Source organism: Pelodiscus sinensis, chromosome 3 (genome assembly GCF_049634645.1).
Source record: "Pelodiscus sinensis isolate JC-2024 chromosome 3, ASM4963464v1, whole genome shotgun sequence".
Lineage (NCBI taxonomy): Eukaryota > Metazoa > Chordata > Testudines > Trionychidae > Pelodiscus > Pelodiscus sinensis.
In genome coordinates, this window is record NC_134713.1 from 25544278 (window position 1) to 25566090 (window position 21813).

Below are 21813 nucleotides of genomic sequence, written 5' to 3' on the forward strand. Positions count from 1 at the left end.
AATGGGGTGGGAGTAACAAAAAGTGGGGAAACATTTCTTTAATTATTTTTCACTTAAAGTTAACTTTTGTTGTAATTGTCCAACTTGCTCAAGTAATAAATATCATTATCCTTTAAATGTGGAAACAGAACTGTAGAAAAGGTGAGCAACTTGTACAATGACGTATATTAAATTAGTCTTACAGGAGGATAACTCAGAAGTTCTTGGTTTGCAGATCTCTATCTAATCCATTAGATTATGCTGATAAAGGTTATACATGCAATGAATAAAAATGTAGAAGTGAAATAGACAAATGCTTCATCCTTAACCATTGAGGTCAATAGGAAACTTTCTATTGATTTACAGAATTTGGATCAGGCCATAAATGCCTTCCTTGTGTGTGTCCCAAAATCAGACCGGGTATTGTTCTGTTTGTAGAAACACAACCTCTGGAGGATACATCGGTAAAAGTTCACGAGATTCAAACCTCATCCAAACACTAACCTCATCTACTTTTTAAACTTACCTCTTTGATAGTGCTATTCCTCCCTCGCCATGAAAACCACCATCTTCCGCCTTTCTTGGGCATCTTATCCCTCATAATAGATTCCACAGTGGCCTGTGATAAATGGATGGTAACATAAATAATGGAACAAAAGAAACAGACAACCTGACGCATGCAAACGAAGGGAAATGGTGAACACAATTTCAACCAAAGATAAAGAAAAGGAAACATACTGTGTGTGGGCCATAAATTTTATAAAAGCAAAACCTAATGGCATCCAGAACTGCACTGAAGTAACTTAAGCATGAATACTAGAAGAGTTTTTAAAGGAAAAAGACAAAGAGATCAAGAAAAAGAAAGCATAAAATGGCATTAGTATAATGACTAGCATGGGTAAATAATAGATCTCTGATCTGAGGTTGTTTTAGGGAAAACTGCAAGTTACAAAAAATAAAAACAAAAACAAAAAAACAGGCAACTAGCTTTATGGAAGAGGTCTTAGGTACAAAGGGCTACAAACTAAAGGGCAAGATGGTTGTTTACTCCCCCTAAAACAAAAGTAACATTTGTATTTACGGTTAATTTGTGGGGAGTAGCAGGTTTACTATTTTTACGAGAATTTACTGATTATGTGTGCAGGATTGACAATGGCTAGCTCCTGGAATTATTTATCCACAGATACTATATGGATGGCAACAGAACATAGTTCCTTTCAATAATGGATCATTCCCAAGAGTAAAAGGATTTCAGTTAGTCTATAAGGTGCCACAGGACTCCTCGTCGCTTTTGAAAGGATTTAGTTTCACACCTATGATCCCTTGGCCTTTCTACTAAAACTGCAAGGGTGTTGGTGGTGTTTTAACACCTTAAAATGTTTACAGTGAAACAACATTTTTATGGAAAATATATCATGGCTCCTCATCATTTAAGGCTGCAACCAGCTTTCTGCTGTAAGTCTGACTTTACCCCTCCTCTTCAAATATCAGCGAAAAATTGAGCAGGTGATACGGGATCTTTTAAGATAAACCACAATCAAATACAAGTTCTATCAGCGGTTAGAAAGATGAGAAGCAGATTTCAGTACAGTGTTCATCTAGCTCTCTAAGTATATTAGGTTTTTCAAAGGTTCTCCTTTGCTGTTGCATTTAAAATGGGTCAGAGAAAGATATTGAGATAAATGGCACAACACTAAAACTGAGCAAATAAGCTTTGAGGCTTCTTTTAAAGAATTGCAAAAAAAGCAGAGGAACAGCTTGAATAAACAACTGAATTGTTCAGAGTAATGACTCCAGTTCAGCAATATACATACTCACATGCCTAACTTTGAGCATATATCTAGTTCCATTGACTTCAATGGGACTACTCAGAGGCTTAAAGTTAGACATGTGCTTAAATACCTTGCTGAATATCAACTATTCCTTTGCAAAAACTCCAAGTTCACATTCACTTCATACAGTCTCTTGACCAAATATAAAACCCTTTAACATTTCAATGACTTATTTCCATTATTGGAACAAGTCAAAGCTGTCTCAAACCAATTAATATTAATGAAAATAAGTCAAAAAAATCAGTTGGAAGATTGGCAATAGAAAACAGGTTGGTAACATTTTCAAGGTTACAGTTCAGCCCAGTAAATCTTTCCAATCTATACATTGCTCTGGACCTATTCCTTCATATGATTTGGTTATTCTAGAAAGTCAGCAACATTAGGAATGCAAGTATAGTTTTTAAAAAAACAAAAATTGTAAATTTAGTGTTCCTGAATTATATTTTTATTGATAACCCAGGAGACTAAGGTGAAATTAATTTCAGCACAATCAGGTTTTCATCCAGAATCCTCTAATTTATGTCCCAAAGACACAGATTTTAACAAAATGTTTACAGTGAAACAACACACTTTTGATTTTGTGTTTCATTGCATACTCAGTCAATTTACATGGAGAGTGGACAGCTGTAGAGCGATACATATGAACCATGCATATTTGCAGATTCAGACGATTCTCACAGAAAAGGAAGTGTTTTATAGTGGTACCCAGTAAGTATTAGTTTGAGGTTTTGCATGAGTTCAGATTCCAAATTCAAAGTGACATTAAAAGGATTTGAACTCACATAGCTCAAAACCAAAGATATAATTTGTGTGCAAATCAAAATCAAACGTGGGCACAGATTATTTTCCCCAAAAAGTCCTCTCAATGAACCCTAAATTGTGACAAGCACTTTTAAAAGCTACAAAATTTCCCACTCAAATACATGCCTCTTTTCTGACAATTTAAAGCAAGGACTACTACTTTGGAAAAAGCTGTCTATTAAGGGCAAATCTCTAGTTCCTGTGTCTACCATATCTGTATATTCTCTGCAGACATTCTAGAGGGTACAGACACCAAATACTCAATTACAGCACACAGTTATCTGTGTAAATATAACCTATGGTTCCAAGCCAGTGAACATTAATCAAAGGAAAAAGGGGATGAAAAGTCATCAAGAAGGATTATCCGTTCTTGGACTTTATAATCCTTTAGATATTTTCTGAATTTTTATAAGCTAGCAAATAAATATATTGTAGACCAAATTTAGGGTTTATCTATACAGGGAAGTTAGGGTACGTCTACACTAGCTCGTTAGTTCAAGCTAGGTAGGGTAATGAGGGCAAGCGGAGTTGCAAATGAAGCCCAGGATTTAAACGAGGAGTAATGGTAGTTCGAATTAGGATTTTTAATTCGAACTACCTACTCCGTGCCATGTGTAGCTGCGGGCACGGAGTTCAGACTAAGGGGCGTTTAAAAATGGCGGCGCCCAGGAACATGCAAATGAAGCCTGGGATTTTTAAATCCCGGGCTTCATTTGCAACTCCGCTTGCCCTCATTACCCTACCTAGCTCAAACTAATGAGCTAGTGTAGACGTACCCTTAGAGAGCAACAAGGCATAATGTGAATTTATAGCGTACTAGCCAGTCTGCACTAACTCCCTATGTGGATTCTTACTGCTCATAAGAAGTGCCTTTGTACACTTTAGCTTAATGTATGAATTCCCAATTGATTTGGTGCAAAGTAGCTTGTGTGCTATTCAGTCACAGCCAAGCGGCTGTGCACTAACTTCCCATGTAAACAAGCTCTTAGTCCTGCTTAACTGTAGGTTGAATAGGCCCTGTTGTCAGCATCAGCTATGTGACTGGTTGTGTGTGAATAGCTCCTACTGATGTGCAGACTTCCCTGTAAAATATAGTCACTTTCTCTGCCTTCATGAATTTCAGTTCATAAAATGAAAAATACCACTGATCACGTTTTCCCAGTTGACTTTCGTGTTCAGTCTCACCTTTGGCAAAGGTTTCTGGAATGCTTGCATTGCCAGTAGAAGTGGAGCAGCTGTTGTCCAGTTGTAGTATCTGGCAAGTCAAAAAAGATTATATACTGTTACATTTTGTGATAGGCTATGAACTGGAAGCAATGCTAACAGTAACTGTACAGTCAGTTTAAGTGATGCAGTTTATTTAAACTAAAGAACAAAGCCCTGAAGTTCAGATTTGTATCTACTCATCCATGTCCTATTTACACTACTTTGTGTCTTTATTTTAATTTTATAACCCAAGTTCAATAAAATGCTTACACACTACATCATAGAATCATAGAGCTGGAAGAGACCTCAGAAGGTCATCAAGTCCAGCCCCCTGCTCTAGGCAGGACCAATCCCACCTAAATCAACCCAGCCAGGGCTTTGTCAAGCCGAGACTTAAACACCTCTAGGGATGGAGACTCCACTACTTCCCTAGGTAACCCATTCCAGTGCTTCACCACCCTCCTAGTGAAATAGTTTTTCCTAATATCAAACCTGGACCTTTCCCACCGAAACTTGAGACCATTGCTCCTTGTTCTGCCATCTGTCACTACTAAAAACAGCCTTTCTCCATCCTCTTTGGAACCTCCCTTCAGGAAGTTGAAGGCTGCTATCAAATCCCCCCTCACTCTTCGCTTCTGCAGACTAAACAGACCCAACTCCCTCAGCCTCTCCTCATAGTTCATATGCTCAAGCCCCCTAATCATTTTGGTTGCCCTCCTTTGGACCCTCTCCAATGCGTCCACATACTTTTTGTAGTGGGGGGGCGGGGGGGGGGCAAGAACTGTACACAATACTCCAGTTGTGGCCTCACCAGAGCTGAATAAAGGGGAATAATGACTTCTCTGGATCTGCTGGCAATGCTCCTAATGCAACCTAATATGCCATTAGCCTTCTTGGCTACAAGGGCACACTGTTGACTCATATCCAGCTTCTCATCCACTGTAACCCCCAGGTCCTATTCTGCAGAACTACTAATTAGCTGGTTGGTCCCCAGCCTATAACAATGCTTGGGATTCTTCTGTCCCAAGTGCAGGACTCTGCACTTGTCCTTGTTGAACCTCATCAGATTTCTTTTGGCCCAATCCTCTAATCTGTCCAGGTCATTCTGGACCTTATCCCTGCTCTCCAGCATATCTACCTCTCCCCCTAGCTTAGTGTCATCCGCAAAACTTGCTGAGGGTGCAATCCATCCCCTCATCCAGGTCATCAATATAGATATTGAACAAATCCGGTCCTAGAACCGAACCTTGGGGCACTCCGTTAGAAACTGACCGCCATCCTGACATCGAGCCGTTGATCACTACCCGCTGGGCCTGGCCTTCTAGCCATCTTTCTATCCATCTTACCGTCCATTTATCCAATCCACATTCCCTTAACTTGCTGGCAAGAATATTATGGGAGACCATATCAAAAGCCTTGCTAAAGTCAAGGCATATCGCATCCACTGACTTTCCCCACGTCCACAGAGCCAGTTACCTCATCATAGAAGCTCATCAGATTGGTCAGGCACGACTTTCCCTTTGTGAATCCATGCTGACTATTCCTAATCACTTTCCTCTCTTCCAAGTTCCTCCCTTGTGAGGAAGGTAAGTGGTATTGTCCCCATTTATGGCTACATCTAGACTGCAAGCCTCTTTCAAAAGAGGCTTTTCAAAAAAGCCTCTTTAGAAAAAGAGCTTCTAGACTACAACCAGTACTTTCGAAAAAGCAAGCCACTTTTTCAAAAAAGAGCACCCAGGCAGTCTGGATGCTCTCTTTCGAAAAAGCACAGTTTGCATTACATAGCGCCTTTTTTCGAAAGAGCACTTTCGGAAAAAGATGTTATTCCTCGTAAAACGAGGTTTTCCGCGGTCGAAAAAACTGCCGCATTCCTTCAATTTACTTTCGAAAGAACGAAGCAGCAGTCTAGATGCAGGGGAAGTTTTTTTAAAAAAAAGCCATTTTTTTCGAAAAAACCCTATAGTCTAGGCACATCCTTACAGATCAAGAAACCCAAGGCAAGAAATTAAGCAATTTGTTCAAACGCATGCAATGAGTCAGCAGAGGGGTGAAGGAATAATATATTCAGTGGATGTATGTTCTTTCTCTGAATATAGAATGACCACAAGCTGACTGTGATTTCCCCAGAATTCATAATTCAGTTGTAATGAATGAATGTCCTAGCAAGGTTTATAATTTAATTTTCTTTTTATTCTGCACATTGAGTGTGAACACTGCCTGCATTCAATGCTAGGTCTTTGAAACCCAAATTAATTACTTAATTATTTGACACTGGCTTTGACTCTCAGAGTGAATCTACAGTAGGAAAATTAGTATCCATTTGTTCAGTTATGGTGCAGCTGGTATAAGCCGCAGGTAGCACTGAAAATACACAAGTGTTTGCCACAGTGTTGAAACTTTTGTCTGCTGGAACATACTTACTTATTTCCAATCTTAACCACAAGGTTGGGGTCATCAATGATAGCAGGATTGTCCACAAACTGCTGGTACGTTACTGCTTGTTCTAAGAACTGATCTGTTGGGAATATTTAAAACATAAACATATTAGCCCTTTCACTAGGACAACCTACTCTTCATAATTAGCAGCACTAAAACATCCAAGAGCTAAATAACAGGCTCAGATTCAGTCCTTCTGGCTGAGGTGGCAGAGACTAGCAGAGTTCCTGAGAAATTGCTTTAGGGCCCCAATCTTACAAGGTGTTGGATATTTCCTGTGAGCGGCTGAATGCCCTTAATTCTTCCGAAGAGGTGCTGAATTAAAGCTATGGTGATCAGCCCATTGTAGGAATAAGTCTGTCACTCCTAAGTAAGGACATGCCTCTTCAGTGACCTCCTCTGACTAGAAAAACAACAGAGTTTAGCAGCACCTTAAAGACTAAGAAAACATGTAGATGGTATCATGAGCTTTCGTGGGCACAACCCACTTCCCATGAAAGCTCATGATACTATCTACATATTTTGTTAGTCTTCACAGTGCTGCTAAACTCTGTTGTTTTTCAAGTTTTTCCAGTTACATACTAACTTGGCTACCCCTCAAGCTCCTCTGACTAGTTAGGAACAAGCAACAATGAAGTTGATGTAGAGCTATGGCCTCAGCTGGAAACGTGATCAGTACTTGAAGGGCCTGGGGAAAAATGAAAACGCATCCTCCTAGAAGAATACCACTTCCTCTTGACCTCTAGAATCACAATTATTTGGATTATTAACAAAATAATTAACAGAACTACTTTGTAGTAAATTATCCTCTGTTTGAAATATTTTAACATCTCGTTTCTTAGCAATACTCAGTGCAATATCAATCTTAGATACTTCGATGGCTCCCATGACTCTTATCTGAGCACCTACAGGTCTTCGATGTATTTATTCTCACAACAAACTCCTTCAAGATAGGGAAGTGATGTTATCTCCATTGAACAGAGGGAGAATCAAAGTTCCGTGAAACTGATGATTTGCACAAGATTAGACAAGAAGCCAAAAGGTGAAAACAGAACCTATGTCTTCTAAGTCCCAGGCTAGCATCCTAAGCATTGGGTCATGCTACCTGTCCATGGCAAAGATAACAATAAACTTACAAACCATACACCGTAGTAATTACCAAGATATGACATACGGCAAATGCATCCTTTTACTTCTGTGGCACAGAACTACCAGTGAGAAGTGAAACTGTAAATGCAGTAATTTACTAAACATATTACAGTAAGTCAAAATCAGTACAGTAAAACTCCACTGGTCCGGCATCCAATGCTCCGGCACTCCTGATGGTCCGGCACCCAGGAACCCAGGAGTGCTCTGGCTGCCGGACAATTAGAGCTGCTCTGTGCCCGGCTTCCCCAATTCAGCCGCTGCTGAAAATGACCAGCAGCTGAATCAGAGAAGCCCGGGGGCAGAGCATCTGGGGTGCTGCCGGGTTGGTCCCATAGTGCTGCTTCTCAGGGCTGCGGGACGAACCCAGCAGCACCCCAGCTGCTCTGCCCCAGGCATCCCCAAGTCAGCCGCTCCTGAAACTGATCAGCAGCTGACTCCAGGAAGCCCGGAGCAGAGCAGCTGGGGTGCTGCCGGGTTGGTCCGGTAGCCCCACCCTTCGGCGCTGCGAGACCAACCCAGCAGCACCCCAGCTGCTCTTGGGGATGCCTGGGACAGAGCAGCTGGGGTGCTGCGGGGTTGGTCCCGCAGCGCCGAGGGGAGGCACTATGGGACCAACCTGGCAGCACCCCAGCTGCTCTATCCTAGGCATCCCCAAGTCAGCCGCTGCTGAAACCGATCAGTGGCTGATTCTAAGAAGCCCGGGGCAGAGCAGCTCTGCCCCGGGCTTCCTGGAGTCAGTCGCTGATCGGTTTCAGCAGCAGCTGAATCAGGGACGCCTGGGGCAGGACCAACCCGGCAGCACCCCAGCTGCTCTGTCCCAGGCATCCCAGATTCAGCCGCTGCTGAAACTGACCAGCAGCAGCTGAATCGGGGACACCTGGGGCAGAGTCAGACTATCGGAAGGGGGGCTATGAGGGGTTTGGGGTGGCATTCCCCCCACCCCATCCTATACCCCTCATAGTCCCCCCTTCTGATAGTCTGGCATATCTGATAATCTGGCACCCTCTGGGTCCTAAAGGTGTCGTATTATCAGAAGTTTACTGTAATCAAATATAAATATACCTAGAACTTCTGATGCTATTTTTATCCAAATGACAAGTGCTGCATACTCCCTCACCGTTCAATACCTACCTCTAGCTACAAGAGGGAACTGTTTCCCTTTTAACAGGAGTGGAGAGTTCACTAACAACATGTAATCATAATGTACAGGGTCATTCTGTACCTTTTGTTATCTCTTTGTTGTCACTAAGACCTCCACAGAGTGAAATGGCAATTGAAGGCAAGTCTCTCATTCCATCTGAGACACCTTCAACGCCACTATCAACACCTGAACTTCCACCAGAGTGAGGGGACTGATTGGCTGACCGTGGTCCATTTTCATTTGCATTCTTTCCATGTGCAATATTTTCACCACTGTGGGGAAAAAAAACAAAAAAACAAACAAAAAAAAAAACAGGCTTTCAGTCTTCGTTTTTTTTTTTTTTTTTTTTTTGCCGATTGGTGCCATATAGTCTAATACAAATAAATAGTTATACTTTTTGGGGAAATAAAGTGCAGCAACTTCTGGATCCATGTCGGTGAGGTCATCTAAATAGACACCATCAGCTCCAAGATGCCGGCTTCGTTTATCTGTCAAACACAGAATAAATAAATAGTGAATTGGTATCTTCCAAATACACAATCAGAATTTTTACAAATCCCATATATTAAGGAACTATAGCGCACAAAGCATGTACATGCAATTTGTAATTAAGAGAAAACAAATGATCATTTACAATGACACAAAACTGCAAAGACAAAAGCTATGCAACTGGCCACTGATTTTGTATGCCATAGGGAGATGCCCAAAGATTGATTTTTCAGAGGTGCTGAGCACCCACAACTCCAGCTGAAAACAATGCTGGTGACCTAATAGGTCTCATTTAGATACCTAACCTGGATACTTCATTTGGACACCTAACAAGTGAGGGGCCAAAAAAAAAAATCCTTTAAAATATTTTAGTTTTGATGGAAGAGGAGTTAAGTGCCAATATCGACACAAAGACAAATGGACATAAATGGGCCATCAGCAAGTGTGGGCTTGAAATTAGATGAAGGTTTCAAACCACATCAGAGGAGTGAAGTTCTGGAACAACCTTCCAAGGGGAGCAGTAGGGGCAAAAATAGCTAACTTCAAAACTGAGCTTGAGAAGTTTATGGAGGGAATGGTATGATGAGATTGACTACAATGGCCTGTATCCCGTCTGAATAGCCCTGTAGATCTGCGGATATCCACTTTATATCTGCAGGTATCTGCATTTGCAGATACAGGTGTGGATCTCCACAGTTCATCTTTGCAGATGTGGATGTATATATCCGTGCTGGGCTCTACCCATTTGTGACTGCTAGTAGCCAATGTCTCCAACAGCTGGAGATGAGACATTAGATAAGGACAGCTTGGAGCTACTTCAAGAAATTCTTTACCAGGTGCCTGGCTGGTGGGTCTTGCTGACAAGCCCAGGGTTCAACTGATCAGCATATTTGGGAAGGAAAGGAATTTTCCCCCAGATCAAATTGGCAGAAACCCCAGGTCAGTGGTCTCCAAACTTTTCTGATCACGCACCCCTATCAGTAAAAAATTTTTGAGCACGCATTCCCAATATATGTCTATTAATTTATTTATAAATTATATGCATGTACTACTGGACTAATATATTATGTACATTATAAAACATACACAAAAAATAGAAATTAAAAAAGGATGAGATAAAGATGAAATAAATTAAAAAATATTGTTTATTTTATTTATTAACGGTACAGAAAACCTTTTTGCTCTCTAAAAAAATTATTATTAATAATAATAATAATATTTTTAGTGAGAGCAATGTGATTGAATATGCTTAATTATTTTTGAAAATCTTGGTTTAACACTTGCTCCATCTCCATCTTCCTCATGCCCATCTCTTCTTTCAAGCCTTATCCCAGCACCTTCCCCTCCCCCCTGAAGTCCCCAATGTTCTTACCCTCTCCTCTCCCAGCACCACTCTGACCCCCCCTCCCACTGACACCTACCCTCCTGCCCTTTTCCTCATTGTCTCCACTTGGCCCCCTGGCATTTGTCTCTCCTCCATGCTGTCCCTTGGTGCCTTCCCCTTTCTTCTCCAGGCATGCTCTCCTCCCCCGCCTCCCCTCAGCACAAGCCTCTTCCTCTCCCACTCCTTCCCTCTATTTTTCCCCCTTCCCCTCCCCCACCTTCTGCCTTCCAATATGAGGGGCTGGAGCCTGTGATCGGGCCCCAGAAGTCCCCACAGCCAATGCTTCCAGGGCTCCAGACCACATGTTGGGCCGCATGGTGCAACGCTGGGCCGGGCGGTTTTAAAGTCCCGGGCCTTAACATCACACCACGCCCGGGCATCTCCCCTCTCAGCCGTTTGAGCACAGTGCACATGCGCTCCCTCAGCCCCACTGTGCCCCATACATGGCCGGCGCCAGGGAATTTTCTTCCCTCACTCCAATGAATTGTCTTGCGCACCCCCTGGGGTGCGCACACTCCACTTTGGAGACCACTGCTCTAGGAGATCCATTGCACCTTCTTCTGCACCATGGGGTCACTTGTTGATTTAAACTACAGTAAATGATGGAGTCTCTGTAACTTGAAGTCTTCAAATTGAGGACTTTATAACTCAGCCAGAGGTTAGGGGTCTATTACAGGAGCAGGTGGATGAAGATCTGTAGCTTGCAATGTGCTGCAAATCAGACTAGATGATCACAATGATCCCTTCTGGCCTTAAATTCTAGGAGTCTATCTTTGGTGGTTATAGGGCCCTATCCCCACGTTATCTGAGCACTTCACATGCTGTAATACATTTATCCTCACAACACCCTGTGCTGTTAGAGTGCTATTGTCCCCATTTTTCAGATGGGAGACTGATGCACGGAACTGCTAAGTGACTTGTCCTTGGTGACAAAGGCAGGGACTTGAACACAGGCCTCTCAAGTGCTATATTAGTGCCCTGACCACCGGACAATCGTTTGGTCTCTTGTTGTAGACACTTCTAGAAGAGTGACTGCATGGAGCATGAAAAATCCTTATAGTTTTACTCACAACTGTGACCTCCAGTTTGTATCCTTTACTCAAATCACACAACTCACTCCCTAAATTTCAGAAGAATAATCAAAGGAAGGCAAGTTAAGGAGCACAAATGATTGCAGAGTACATGGAACACCTCAAGTTACTCCTACCTTCACAAATGTGGAACCCTTGGAGACCTGGCTGAGAAAACTGTCTGAAATAATGTCTGCTCATATAAAAACCTCCAGCACCTTGGGGAATTTAGGGTCTACCAAAATACAAATTGTGAATGTGCAAACCTCACATGAAGACTGTATACCTCATCAGAACATGATCTGCCATCACCTTTGGACATTAGAGAGATGCGAAAAGGGGCATATTTATATTCCTGTTGAAAAACATTATGTGCATGGTAAATACAATAAAAAATGCTTGTGTGTGATTAGACCATTCTGCTTTGTGGTATGCAAGTTTAAGCAAAGAGCATGTTGCAACTTCGCTTTGAGGCAGAAGCACTCCACAAACTAGCAGTGGCACAGCAGGCAGTCGAGCCAACAATTGGTACAGGAAACTTGCAGCATGCTCAGACCACAGAATTCTGCAATCCTTGGTTTTCAGGCAACAGGGAACAATTTAGTACAAGTTTTGCAACCTGGCTTTTCTACAAAGATATGCTAAATACTGTAACCAAGGGAGATAACTATTTCTCTTGCTAGAATTCCAAGTCCTTTTTTAAGAAGCCTACTCCATATGCACATACTCAGTTGTTATTTATAATAGAAGACATATTGCTCTTCTTTTCAGTCTCTTCAGAAATGCTCCAGTGTAATAGAGGAGTTCAACTAGCTAAAAAGTTCCCAATCACTGTGGGTTCTAGGTGCAAAATCATGCGCATAGAATTGCGAAGGCAACTACTTTACCTTTCTTTCTAGAAGGGGAATCTATTTTGCTCACTGGCTGGGGTAAGCAAGCTGCAGCTTGTTTGATTTCTTCATTGGCAGACAGTGGTGGTTCTGCTTCTCCTAGAGCCTCTATTTCCCCTTCATTTATCTCGTTTGGTGCTGGCTGGAAGTCACTTTCATTTGAAGCCACAACAGCTGCCTGTCCACTGGCAGGTAAAGAAGTCAAGCTGCTTATCTGCTCTGCAGACTCACTTTGAATTACTCGAAAATGAGTGCTTTCAGAAGGATTTACATTCACCATGCTGGATTCCTTTGCCTTGACTAAAGAAGTGGACTAGAAGAAAAAACAAACAGATCTTTTTCAGAAAAAGAGAAACCCAAAGTAGTTAGAAGATTAGCCTGGTCTAAAAACACAAAAATGTTCAGTATCTCCTAGGAAGCAGACGAGGGCCTGTTATACTTATTTCCATGCCTACTGAGCTCCAGTTCTCAAGAAAACCAGCCACAACTGGAAACCTCAGTTAGCTGAATCATTGGTTCTGAAAAGCCCAATTCTACAGCTGCTCTGGCTGCAGAACTCCCACGGATTTCAAACGAAGCAGCACTCTAAGGGTACGTCTAGACAGCAGCACTATTTAGGGATACTTCTAGTATCCCAAAACAGCTATTCTGCATCTTTTAAGCAAGCTCATTATTTCGAAATAGCTTCCAAAATAATGGGCTCGCTATTCCGACGTCTCTGTAAACCTCATTCCACGAGGATTAAGAGACATTTTGGAATAGCCATTTATTTTGAAATTAACTCAAAATAAGCTACGCAATTTACATAGCTCATACTGCATAGCTTATTTTGAGCTAAGGGTGCAGCGTAGATCACCCTGAGTGGCTGCAACACTGACTTCAGTGAACAAATACTTCTGTAAGAATGGCGGTTCCTAGTAAAAAGTATACAAAGAATGATTCTCCGAGAAGCCAATGCTCAGAGCAACTCCTATTAACTTGTCCAAGAGCTAAGCCCCTTTTTTACTTAATAGAGCTGCTGCTTCATAGAGAAGCTGCCAATGGACCACAAAGATCTTCACTTGATTCTTGGTTACGATAATGGTCAGCACATACAGACCACAAGGCTGTCATGTCATACAGTCAGCCCACTGGTTAGAATATGCAGTAGCCTAGACATGCACCATCCACTGCCATAGCCCAAGTGCCAAATGCTGCATTTACTGCACCACTAACTCACTGTTACGTAGTTCTAATACTTTACATACAATGAATAGTTGTGCTCACAAAGCCATAGTAAAGGTGCCTCTTAGTTGGCTGGATGGGTAACATTTTGAAAAACCCCTTCAGTGACATTGGAACCTAAGTTTCATTGACTTACAGTAGGATATAGACTCCTAAGTCACTCAGGCACGTTTGAAAATTTTACTCTGCATCATCTGTCCACAGGGAAATTATGGGACACCGTATTTTTGTAGCTGGTTGTTTCAGTCATTCGTGCCTCTCACTATGTATAACCAAAGATACAGATGGGGACAAGAATTTCAAAAATCAACCACAACTTTGGGTGCCCATCTGCAGATACCTTGAAAGGGCCTGTCAGAAAGTAGGTGCCCAGAACCTTCTGAAAATGAAATACCCTTTAACGTCCTTCAGGGTGGTACCACAATCACTAGCCAATTCCTGAAATCTTGGCCAGGGAGTGTTCTCTATTTCAGTCAGTAATAAATATGAATAACACTAAGTATCTTTAATTCTGTAGACAAAATGCTTACATGCAAAGCCTTCCTCGTTTAGCAAAAATGTTTGCCTACATCAATATGCCCTAACTTGCCATTTCTTCCTCTGCAATGCAGAGTGAACCTCCCAAATCCGGAATTCTCTGGTCCGGAAACATCCTGTGACAGCGGGACTGGCAGCAGCCAAGCACTCCCCACCAGGAATGCTGGGGCAGCACGCAGGCAACAAGATGGGGAATCGTGGCAGGCCAGCTTTAGTGGGGCCAGCAGCAGGGCAGGGAACCCCAGGGAAAGGAGGCATGAGCCGGGCAGCCAGCAGTGGAGCACTGACCTCTCCTGGTCCAGCAAACTCCCTGGTCTGGGACAGCTCAGGTCCTGAGAGAGTGCCAGACCAGAGAGATCCAACCTGTACTTTAAAATCCAACCCTTCTGTTCTGTCCCTACAGCTGAATTCTTGTCCAAGTCTTCATCATCTCTCATGTCAACCACTGCAACCTCACCCTCTTGGACATTCATCCCAAAAATCCACAATGTCCTCTCCAATCCAACCCAACTGCAGTCTCTATAGCAGTCTCCATGGTCCATCCATCAAGCCACATCACCATCCCCCTTTGAATTCCTTCACTGGCTCCTACTTCTCTCTCATTAGTTATTAATTTCTTGTCCTCATCTTTTAACACTCAACATAATTCAGCTCTTAATTCTGACTTTGATTTGCCTATATGATGCTGAAGCCTAAAATCAAACATGTATATCAGCTAAGTGAAATACGCACGTGCATGTTCACATGCCCTATCAACAATGCACAGCAGATACCGACAGAAATGAAACAGGAGTGATGTTTGATACCTTTGCAGCTTGAGGTAGCTCTCCCCAGTCCCAGTGCATTTGTGGATTGTTCTTCTGCATTCCCCTGTCCAAAGGTTTACTGACTAATTCTGAATCACTCTTCGGAGTGGGAGGGCGAGAACCTGAGGGACTGGGGGAAAAACCAAAACAATACATTTATTAAACAGCTACATAAGAGCAAAGCATACACCAAGTGGCATTATGCAGCATCTGTGCTTATATAAGTGATTTCCAACCTTTTTTTAATATAGCAGAGTGGTAAACACATTCTCAAACATTTGGCGGACTGGCAACATTCGTTTCCATATTTGCATATTCATTATACAAATAATGAATATGCAAAGGAAATTTTAGCAGTCAACCAAAAGCCTCAGTGCCCAGAGCTGCTGCAAACAGCTGGGGGCAAGGGCTGGGGTACACAATGCCCCCATGAACTTCCTAATGCCAGCCCTAACCCCTGGAGCCCCCACCACCCCTCCACTACCTCCCAGCACCAGCCACTGACCCCAGAGTCCCCTATACCAACCCCCTGTGCCAGTCTCCTGCCCTCAGAGCCCCCAGTGCCAGCCTCCCATCCCAAATGCCTCAGTGCCAGTCTCCCACCCTTTAGTGCCCCACCACCACCAGACCCCACAGTGACAGCCCCCAGTCTCCAATATTAGCCCCATCCTCAGAGCCTCCAGTATCAGCCCTGCCCCCGTAGCCCTCCACTACTAGCCCTGACCCCAGAGCCCCCCCAGTGCCATCCCCCTGCCACTTAGAGCCCTCTGCTCCTTAGTGCTCACCAGTACTAGCCCTGCCCCCAGGAACCTCCCAGTATTAGCTTCGCCCCCAGAGCCTCCCAGTGCCAGCCTCACCCCCCTCATCCCCCTAGCCCTGTGCTGCCTCCCTCCCAGCTGAAGCGCTGCTGCCCGGGGTCACAGCTGCTCTGAGGCTGCTGTACTGGGCTCCGCACAGCCCTCCCACCGCACTGCGAACTGCTCTTCCGCAGCCAGGAAGAGACCCTGCTCTTGCCCGGCACTGGCTGGCTGAGAAGCGGGGCAGGACACGCTTCTCCCAACAGCTGAGATGGGAGGAGAGACACTGGGCAGTGTATCCCAGCCCCGGCTCCCATAGCCAATATGGCCCGGCAGCCAGCGGTTCATGGATCGGCACCAGGCCGCAGACAGGTGGTTGGAAACCGCTTGCAGTATATTATCTGTATTACAAACAACGCACCTTCCAGTCACTGACCCAAAAGGTTAAAAAAAAAATCTAAGGAGCTCAGCAGCAAATCAAAGGAGGGCAATCAACAATTTTCAAAATAACTATCCCTGACTGGATCTCTGAGGAGCCATTACTAGCTGGCAGGTTTGGGTAAGCATCGGGGTCGTGAGGAGGAAATTTGAAGGAGGTGGAGGTACAGCCTACTTCAGGGAAGACATGTCCTACATAAAAACACAGGAAGAAAGGGTGAACACATGGCTCTAAGAAAAGTAGGGAAATGGGTGGCATGTGAGCTGCAGCACTGTCAAAGTACAGATAATTCAGTAAAGTTCATCAGGCCCCGTTATTCTCAATAAGCAGTAAAACAGTTTTACAAATCTAGTTGTTCCATATTCTTTCCTTTTATTGACATGCCCATTCTGCCACTGGACACAGGGGGTGGGGTGTCAAATATTGCCACTGGATAGTGGTGTGGGTCTCCCACTGAAGCCAATGGGAATGGAGTATGCATAATTTGATCTTCCTTGGTGGAAAACTGGACAATCAATCAACTGTTCACTGAGCATATTGGTGGCCCAAGGAATCACGGTGGGCTGGATATGAACGTTTGGCAGACTGGATCTGGCCTGCAGGCTATATTTTTGCCCGTTCCTGATCTAATCTAACCTCCTGCATAGCGCAAATCCATCAAATTTCATCTCAAATTCCTGTATCCAGCCTATAACTTCTCGTTAAGCTACAGTGTATATTTTAAATACAATATATACAATCTTGATTCAAAGACTTCAAGTGATGGTGAATCCATCAATCTCTGAGAAGATGTTTTCATAGTTCAGAGGTTCCTAACTGCTGGTCAGTGGACCAGGGCCAGGCCATAGACCACTGATTGCTGGGCTGCGGCAGTTGGTGGAGCTGAATTTTGACCATGGTGGCTGATTTTGCCCAGCAGTGGCACTGGGGCTGAAGAGGTGGCAGGGGGAGGTGGAGCAGGAGGTGCATCCCATCCCCCTCCCAACCAAATAAGACAGCAGCCCAGCCAGCCTCACTCCTCCCCGACTGCCTCTACCCATGGGGATGCAAGGACTGCTTGGGGAGGGAGGGGAAACGAAAGAGGAGAGAGTGTGCGTGTCACCAACGGCCGCTCCCCCTGCCTGCACAGCAGTAACAGCCACATTCCCTAGAGGGGGCAGCCTCTCTCTGGGGAGTGTGGGGATGGGGTGGTGTCAAAGCGGCACTGGGGAACAAGGGGCTGGGTTGAGGCTAGAGTTCAAAGGGGGGAGGGCTGGGGCTGATGTTGGGCAGGGGTTAGGGGTCAAAGGGGTGAGTTGCAGTGAGTCAGTGCTTATCGAGCCAGCTACAGTGCAGCTCGTGCTTCTGTCTCGGGGGCAGGAGATCTGAGGGCATCTGAGCAGGATCAAGGGCCTCAGAGCTTGTGGAACAGGCAGTTGCATGGTCAGTGGGGTAGAATCAGGGTTTGACACAACAGGCAGTCATGGAATTTGTGGAGCAAGGGGCACCAGAGATAGAAGGGCAGGATCAGGGTTCTGGGGTTGGAAACAGAAGGATGTGCAATGACAAGATGGGGTCAGCTGGTAAGGGGGTAAATTTGGCAGATGCAAGCATGCAAATAAAATGTTACTGGTCCACCAAAAGTTTGTGAATGGGTGTGCCGCTCCAACAGTATAAAAAGGGTTGGGAACCATCATAGTTAACTATCCTCACTTCTAAAAATATGCTTTTTACTTCTAATCTGAATTCATCATGACTAAAACACTTCTTAACCTTCTCTTGGATAAACTAAACAGATTGAACTTGTTCAGACTCTCCAGGTAAGGCAGGTTTTCTAACCATCATTATTAGTTGTCAAGGCTTCATCCCCACGCTGGCACGATAAATGCAGAAGTGAAGGCCCGCAAAAGTACCCCAAAACCTTATTGTAACGAGCGAGCCCGTCCGGCTCCCCGCTGTCTCTGCTTTCCCCCCCTTCTACGTAGTCCCCCTCACCCCTGGTGCTACCCCACTTCCCTCCTTCCTGTGCTGCGTGCCTCCCCTTCTGTGTTCCGTGCCTCCTTCCTCCGTTGTTCTCTCCTCCTCCTCTATTCTTTCCTCCTCCTCCTTCTCTGCTCCTTCCTCCTTCTCTGCTCCTTCCTCCTCCGCTAGCTCTATGTCTCCTTCCTTCCCCCTCCTTGCTCCTCCGTCCTCCCTCCCCCTTTTGAATTCCCCGCCGGCGTCCAGCCGGGGTGACGCAACGCGCCACGTCACCAGGCTCCGCCCCCGCCGTGCGTCTGTGCCCGGTGACGTCAGCCGTCACGCCGCCGAGGCTCCGCCCCCGCCTCCGCCACGCCGCCCGTTATCCGGGCCGCGGCAAGGGAGCAGGCCCCGCAGTGCCGCCGCGCTCCCTGGGTGGCGCCCAGGAGGGACAGCGCGACCGCGGGCTGAGTGCGGGGCGGGCCGCCGGATGGGGTGCGGGGGCGGCGCGCCCCGTCACACTTATCTTTCCAGGCTTTGGTATTCCCCTCTCCCCCCCCCCCCCAAAAAAATCGTAAAAACCTAGATTTTGGGGATAAAATCCACTGCCACCACCCAAGTAATTATAAGAAAAATCAGGGGAGAGATCACTTGGGAAATCTCACCCCTAAAGTAAAAACCAGGACACAAAATTAACCAATACCAAGTTAATAAAAAGAAAAGGGAAAGAACTTTTATTATCACTACAATATTCCTGTTGCAAGCATAATGACTAGATGGAAAAGTCACAAAATAATATACTCATGGGGGGAACCCCACCAAGGGCTAGGACTTAATTACAAAAGAGCAAAAAAACTTTTTTTTAAATACACAGACGTCAGATCCCATTTCCCAAACCATAAAGCAATAAAACCTAATGGATTTATCTAAACTTTACCTAATTTACAGATAGTGACGAGTCTCTTCGTGGAGGGAGACATTCTGTTTGTTCTCCTCACTAGCTGGAGAGCAAACTGCCCACTCACAAAGGAGGGAAAAATCCAAAAATTCCTTTGTCTCAGTTTGAAATCCCTATCTGCATTTTTATTGGCTGACTCTACCTGGCTTAGGTATAGTTAACCCCTTAGTGCCCAGGCTGCTGCCTAACCCTCATGGTCATGACATTATCTGAGAAAGAGTGACTTGACTAAACAATTATTTTGCACTAACACAACAGCAGTCCTTAAAACTTGTCAGTTTTCCCTATGATTATTTTAAATAGAGAAGATTGTTTGACAATCTACATTTTACCTTTATAGTTTACTGTGCTTGCTACAGGAAATACCTTTGAAACTGCAAATGTTTAATTCCTCCAGCTACAAGTAATTAGTTATCTAAAAAAACCCAGCAAGTTTGCAAAGATCATTGTTGTAGAAATTTTCTTCTATGGTTTTCCAAGATCTTTACAATCATTAACTGATGCTCATCACAATATCACCATTTTACGACTGGGGAGATGAAGGCTTTTCAAAGATGCAAACTGGCATCCAATGGGATTTTCATCACCTATACACTTTTGAAAATCCACTTGGTTTATATCCCCCAATGTATTTAGGTTTCTAGCTTCCATTAATCAAGGCCCAGGTGTCTAGCTGCATCTTTAGGCACCTAACTACCTTTGGAAATCTGTCCCTAATGTAACTTGCCTTCGATAACACAGTAAATCAGTAGTGCAGTTAGGATTTAAACCCTACAGTCTTAATAATGCCTCCTTGTCACCCCAAAACAATGCATATTGTATCTACACAGTATTTGACACAAGCAAAATGAAAGTAAATATATATTCATTGTTTTATTTTGTAAATGTCTGGCTTTGTTTAAATGCAATTTACAAATAATAACTTAAAAATTTAGAAGGCAAAAGATATCCACATTACATAATTCTTTTCTACAGAGATCCCCTTGTATATTAATGCACACAAACACCAATGTAATTTTAAGAAGTGCCCAGGAATTATAAATAGAATGTTTGGAATCTCTGCTCCTCTCAAATTAAAATATTACAATATCAAACCAGAAATGTAAACATGCACACGAAGGCAAAGAGGAGTAAATATTGCACACTCCTACTTTGTAAATCGGTTGGAACATTATGCAAAGGGTAGGTTAGTTTCCCATGCTATCTGTAAATAGCAAGCTGGGGTTGGAGTTAGTATTCTGAGGTTAGCTGTCACTCACTGAGAGTGAGACTCTCTTCCTGCCAACAGAAGACCCAACATTCAAGAACTACCATAATTCCATTATTCAAGGGCACCAGGAAGCAAAAAGCTACACAGTGCAGCTCTGCAACACACCATGCCATTAGAACCATCAGAAGAATGATTTTAGGTGACTCCAAAGCTGAGAAAGAATGTGAGCAAATAATGCACATACACTGCCTCTTCGCAACATACTACCACTGCTCTGCTTGGGAAGGATTTCCTCTCCCATGGATACACCTAGTCTTTTCTGGGCCATAAGCGTACACCACTGAGAAAGAACACCTCCCTATGAAAAACCACCAGGGAATTTAAATACCCAGATCTGTGATGTGGAAATCCTCCTGCCTCAGCTCTTCCCTTGGGCTTACACTCACAAACCCAAGGACTTTTTTTCCTTTACATACCATCTACCCTTAATAACAATAAACTGCTCCTCCCACTGACCCACACCTCTCTGAAATGACCCTTGCTTTAATGAAGGCACTAGCTAGGTTTATGAACTCACTTGTATACTTCTGCCTTCAAACCTCATGTTGTATATTTTTGCTCATGATATGGATGCTTAAGACAATGTCCACTCCACATTGCTGCTGTAAAATTTTATAAAGCGCTAACAGTCCTGATGATCACATTTTTAAGATTTTTGTTGTGTTCCTTTTGAGTTGGACCAAATTATGTCCCAGACCAATGGCAGGGTTACACTCTTCAATCAGGGATGAGATGGATTTATTCATGATGAAGACCACGTAAGACTGATAATCTACTGATTGTGTCCTGCCACACGGGAGACCTTCTAGGTTCATTTCCCACATCTAATTTCTTGCTCTCTGGCTTGGAAGGGCTTGGGAATATTCTTCACGTAATGTACTAACTCCTGAGAAAGGCATGTCTTGCATTACTCAGTAGCCTCAAGAATATTGTCTCCCAAAGAAATCCTGGTCATATTTTTTAAAAATTATACTTCCTCACTTTGAGATTAATGTATTTCAGAAGGGAAATAAATAAATGGGAGCGTGAGATCTCAATGGAGAGAGGTTAGAGAATGACACTGAAGACAATGGGGGAATAAATTATAATCCCACCAAGCAGAATGAATTTAGCCAGAAGAAACTGGTACAGAATCTATGCCTGAAAGAGCACAATATTTTTTAGAGAGAGAGCTATATAGTATGATCTGAACTTTATTCAAGTAGCAAATATTTGAGTGAAACTGAGAGTTGTGATATACCACCCCACAGCACTGCGATGTGCACCAGCAGGTCAGGCAGGGTAGCAAAAGTGGGAAATTCTTCTGGCATACAATAGACACTAGCAGAATTGTTATCTTTGACATTTGTTATTTGAACTGCAGTAGTGCCATGAAGAAAGACCCTATTGTACTAGAGGTTGTGATAACAGATATCAAAATAGAGTCTTGGCCTAAAGATCTTACAATTTAAGCTATAGATAACAGAC

The 21813-nt window shown here is 43.7% G+C and overlaps 1 protein-coding gene across 9 annotated transcripts in view; it reads right to left on the reverse strand.

The window, feature by feature from the left end:
• Positions 1–21813, reverse strand: part of LPIN1 (lipin 1) — a 135191-nt gene that overhangs the window by 19755 nt on the left and 93623 nt on the right. For 8 of the 9 annotated variants that reach the window (XM_006138553.4, XM_006138554.4, XM_075923487.1 and 5 more), the window contains 7 exons: positions 14945–15074; positions 12375–12690; positions 8939–9032; positions 8626–8816; positions 6240–6333; positions 3798–3867; positions 506–598 (listed from right to left, as the gene is read on the reverse strand). In XM_006138553.4, coding sequence (XP_006138615.1) covers positions 506–598; positions 3798–3867; positions 6240–6333; positions 8626–8816; positions 8939–9032; positions 12375–12690; positions 14945–15074 — 988 coding nt within the window. Of the gene's footprint in view, positions 1–505; positions 599–717; positions 796–3797; positions 3868–6239; positions 6334–8625; positions 8817–8938; positions 9033–12374; positions 12691–14944; positions 15075–21813 lie in introns of all 9 variants that reach the window. The other variant, XM_075923491.1, reaches the window with a different exon arrangement.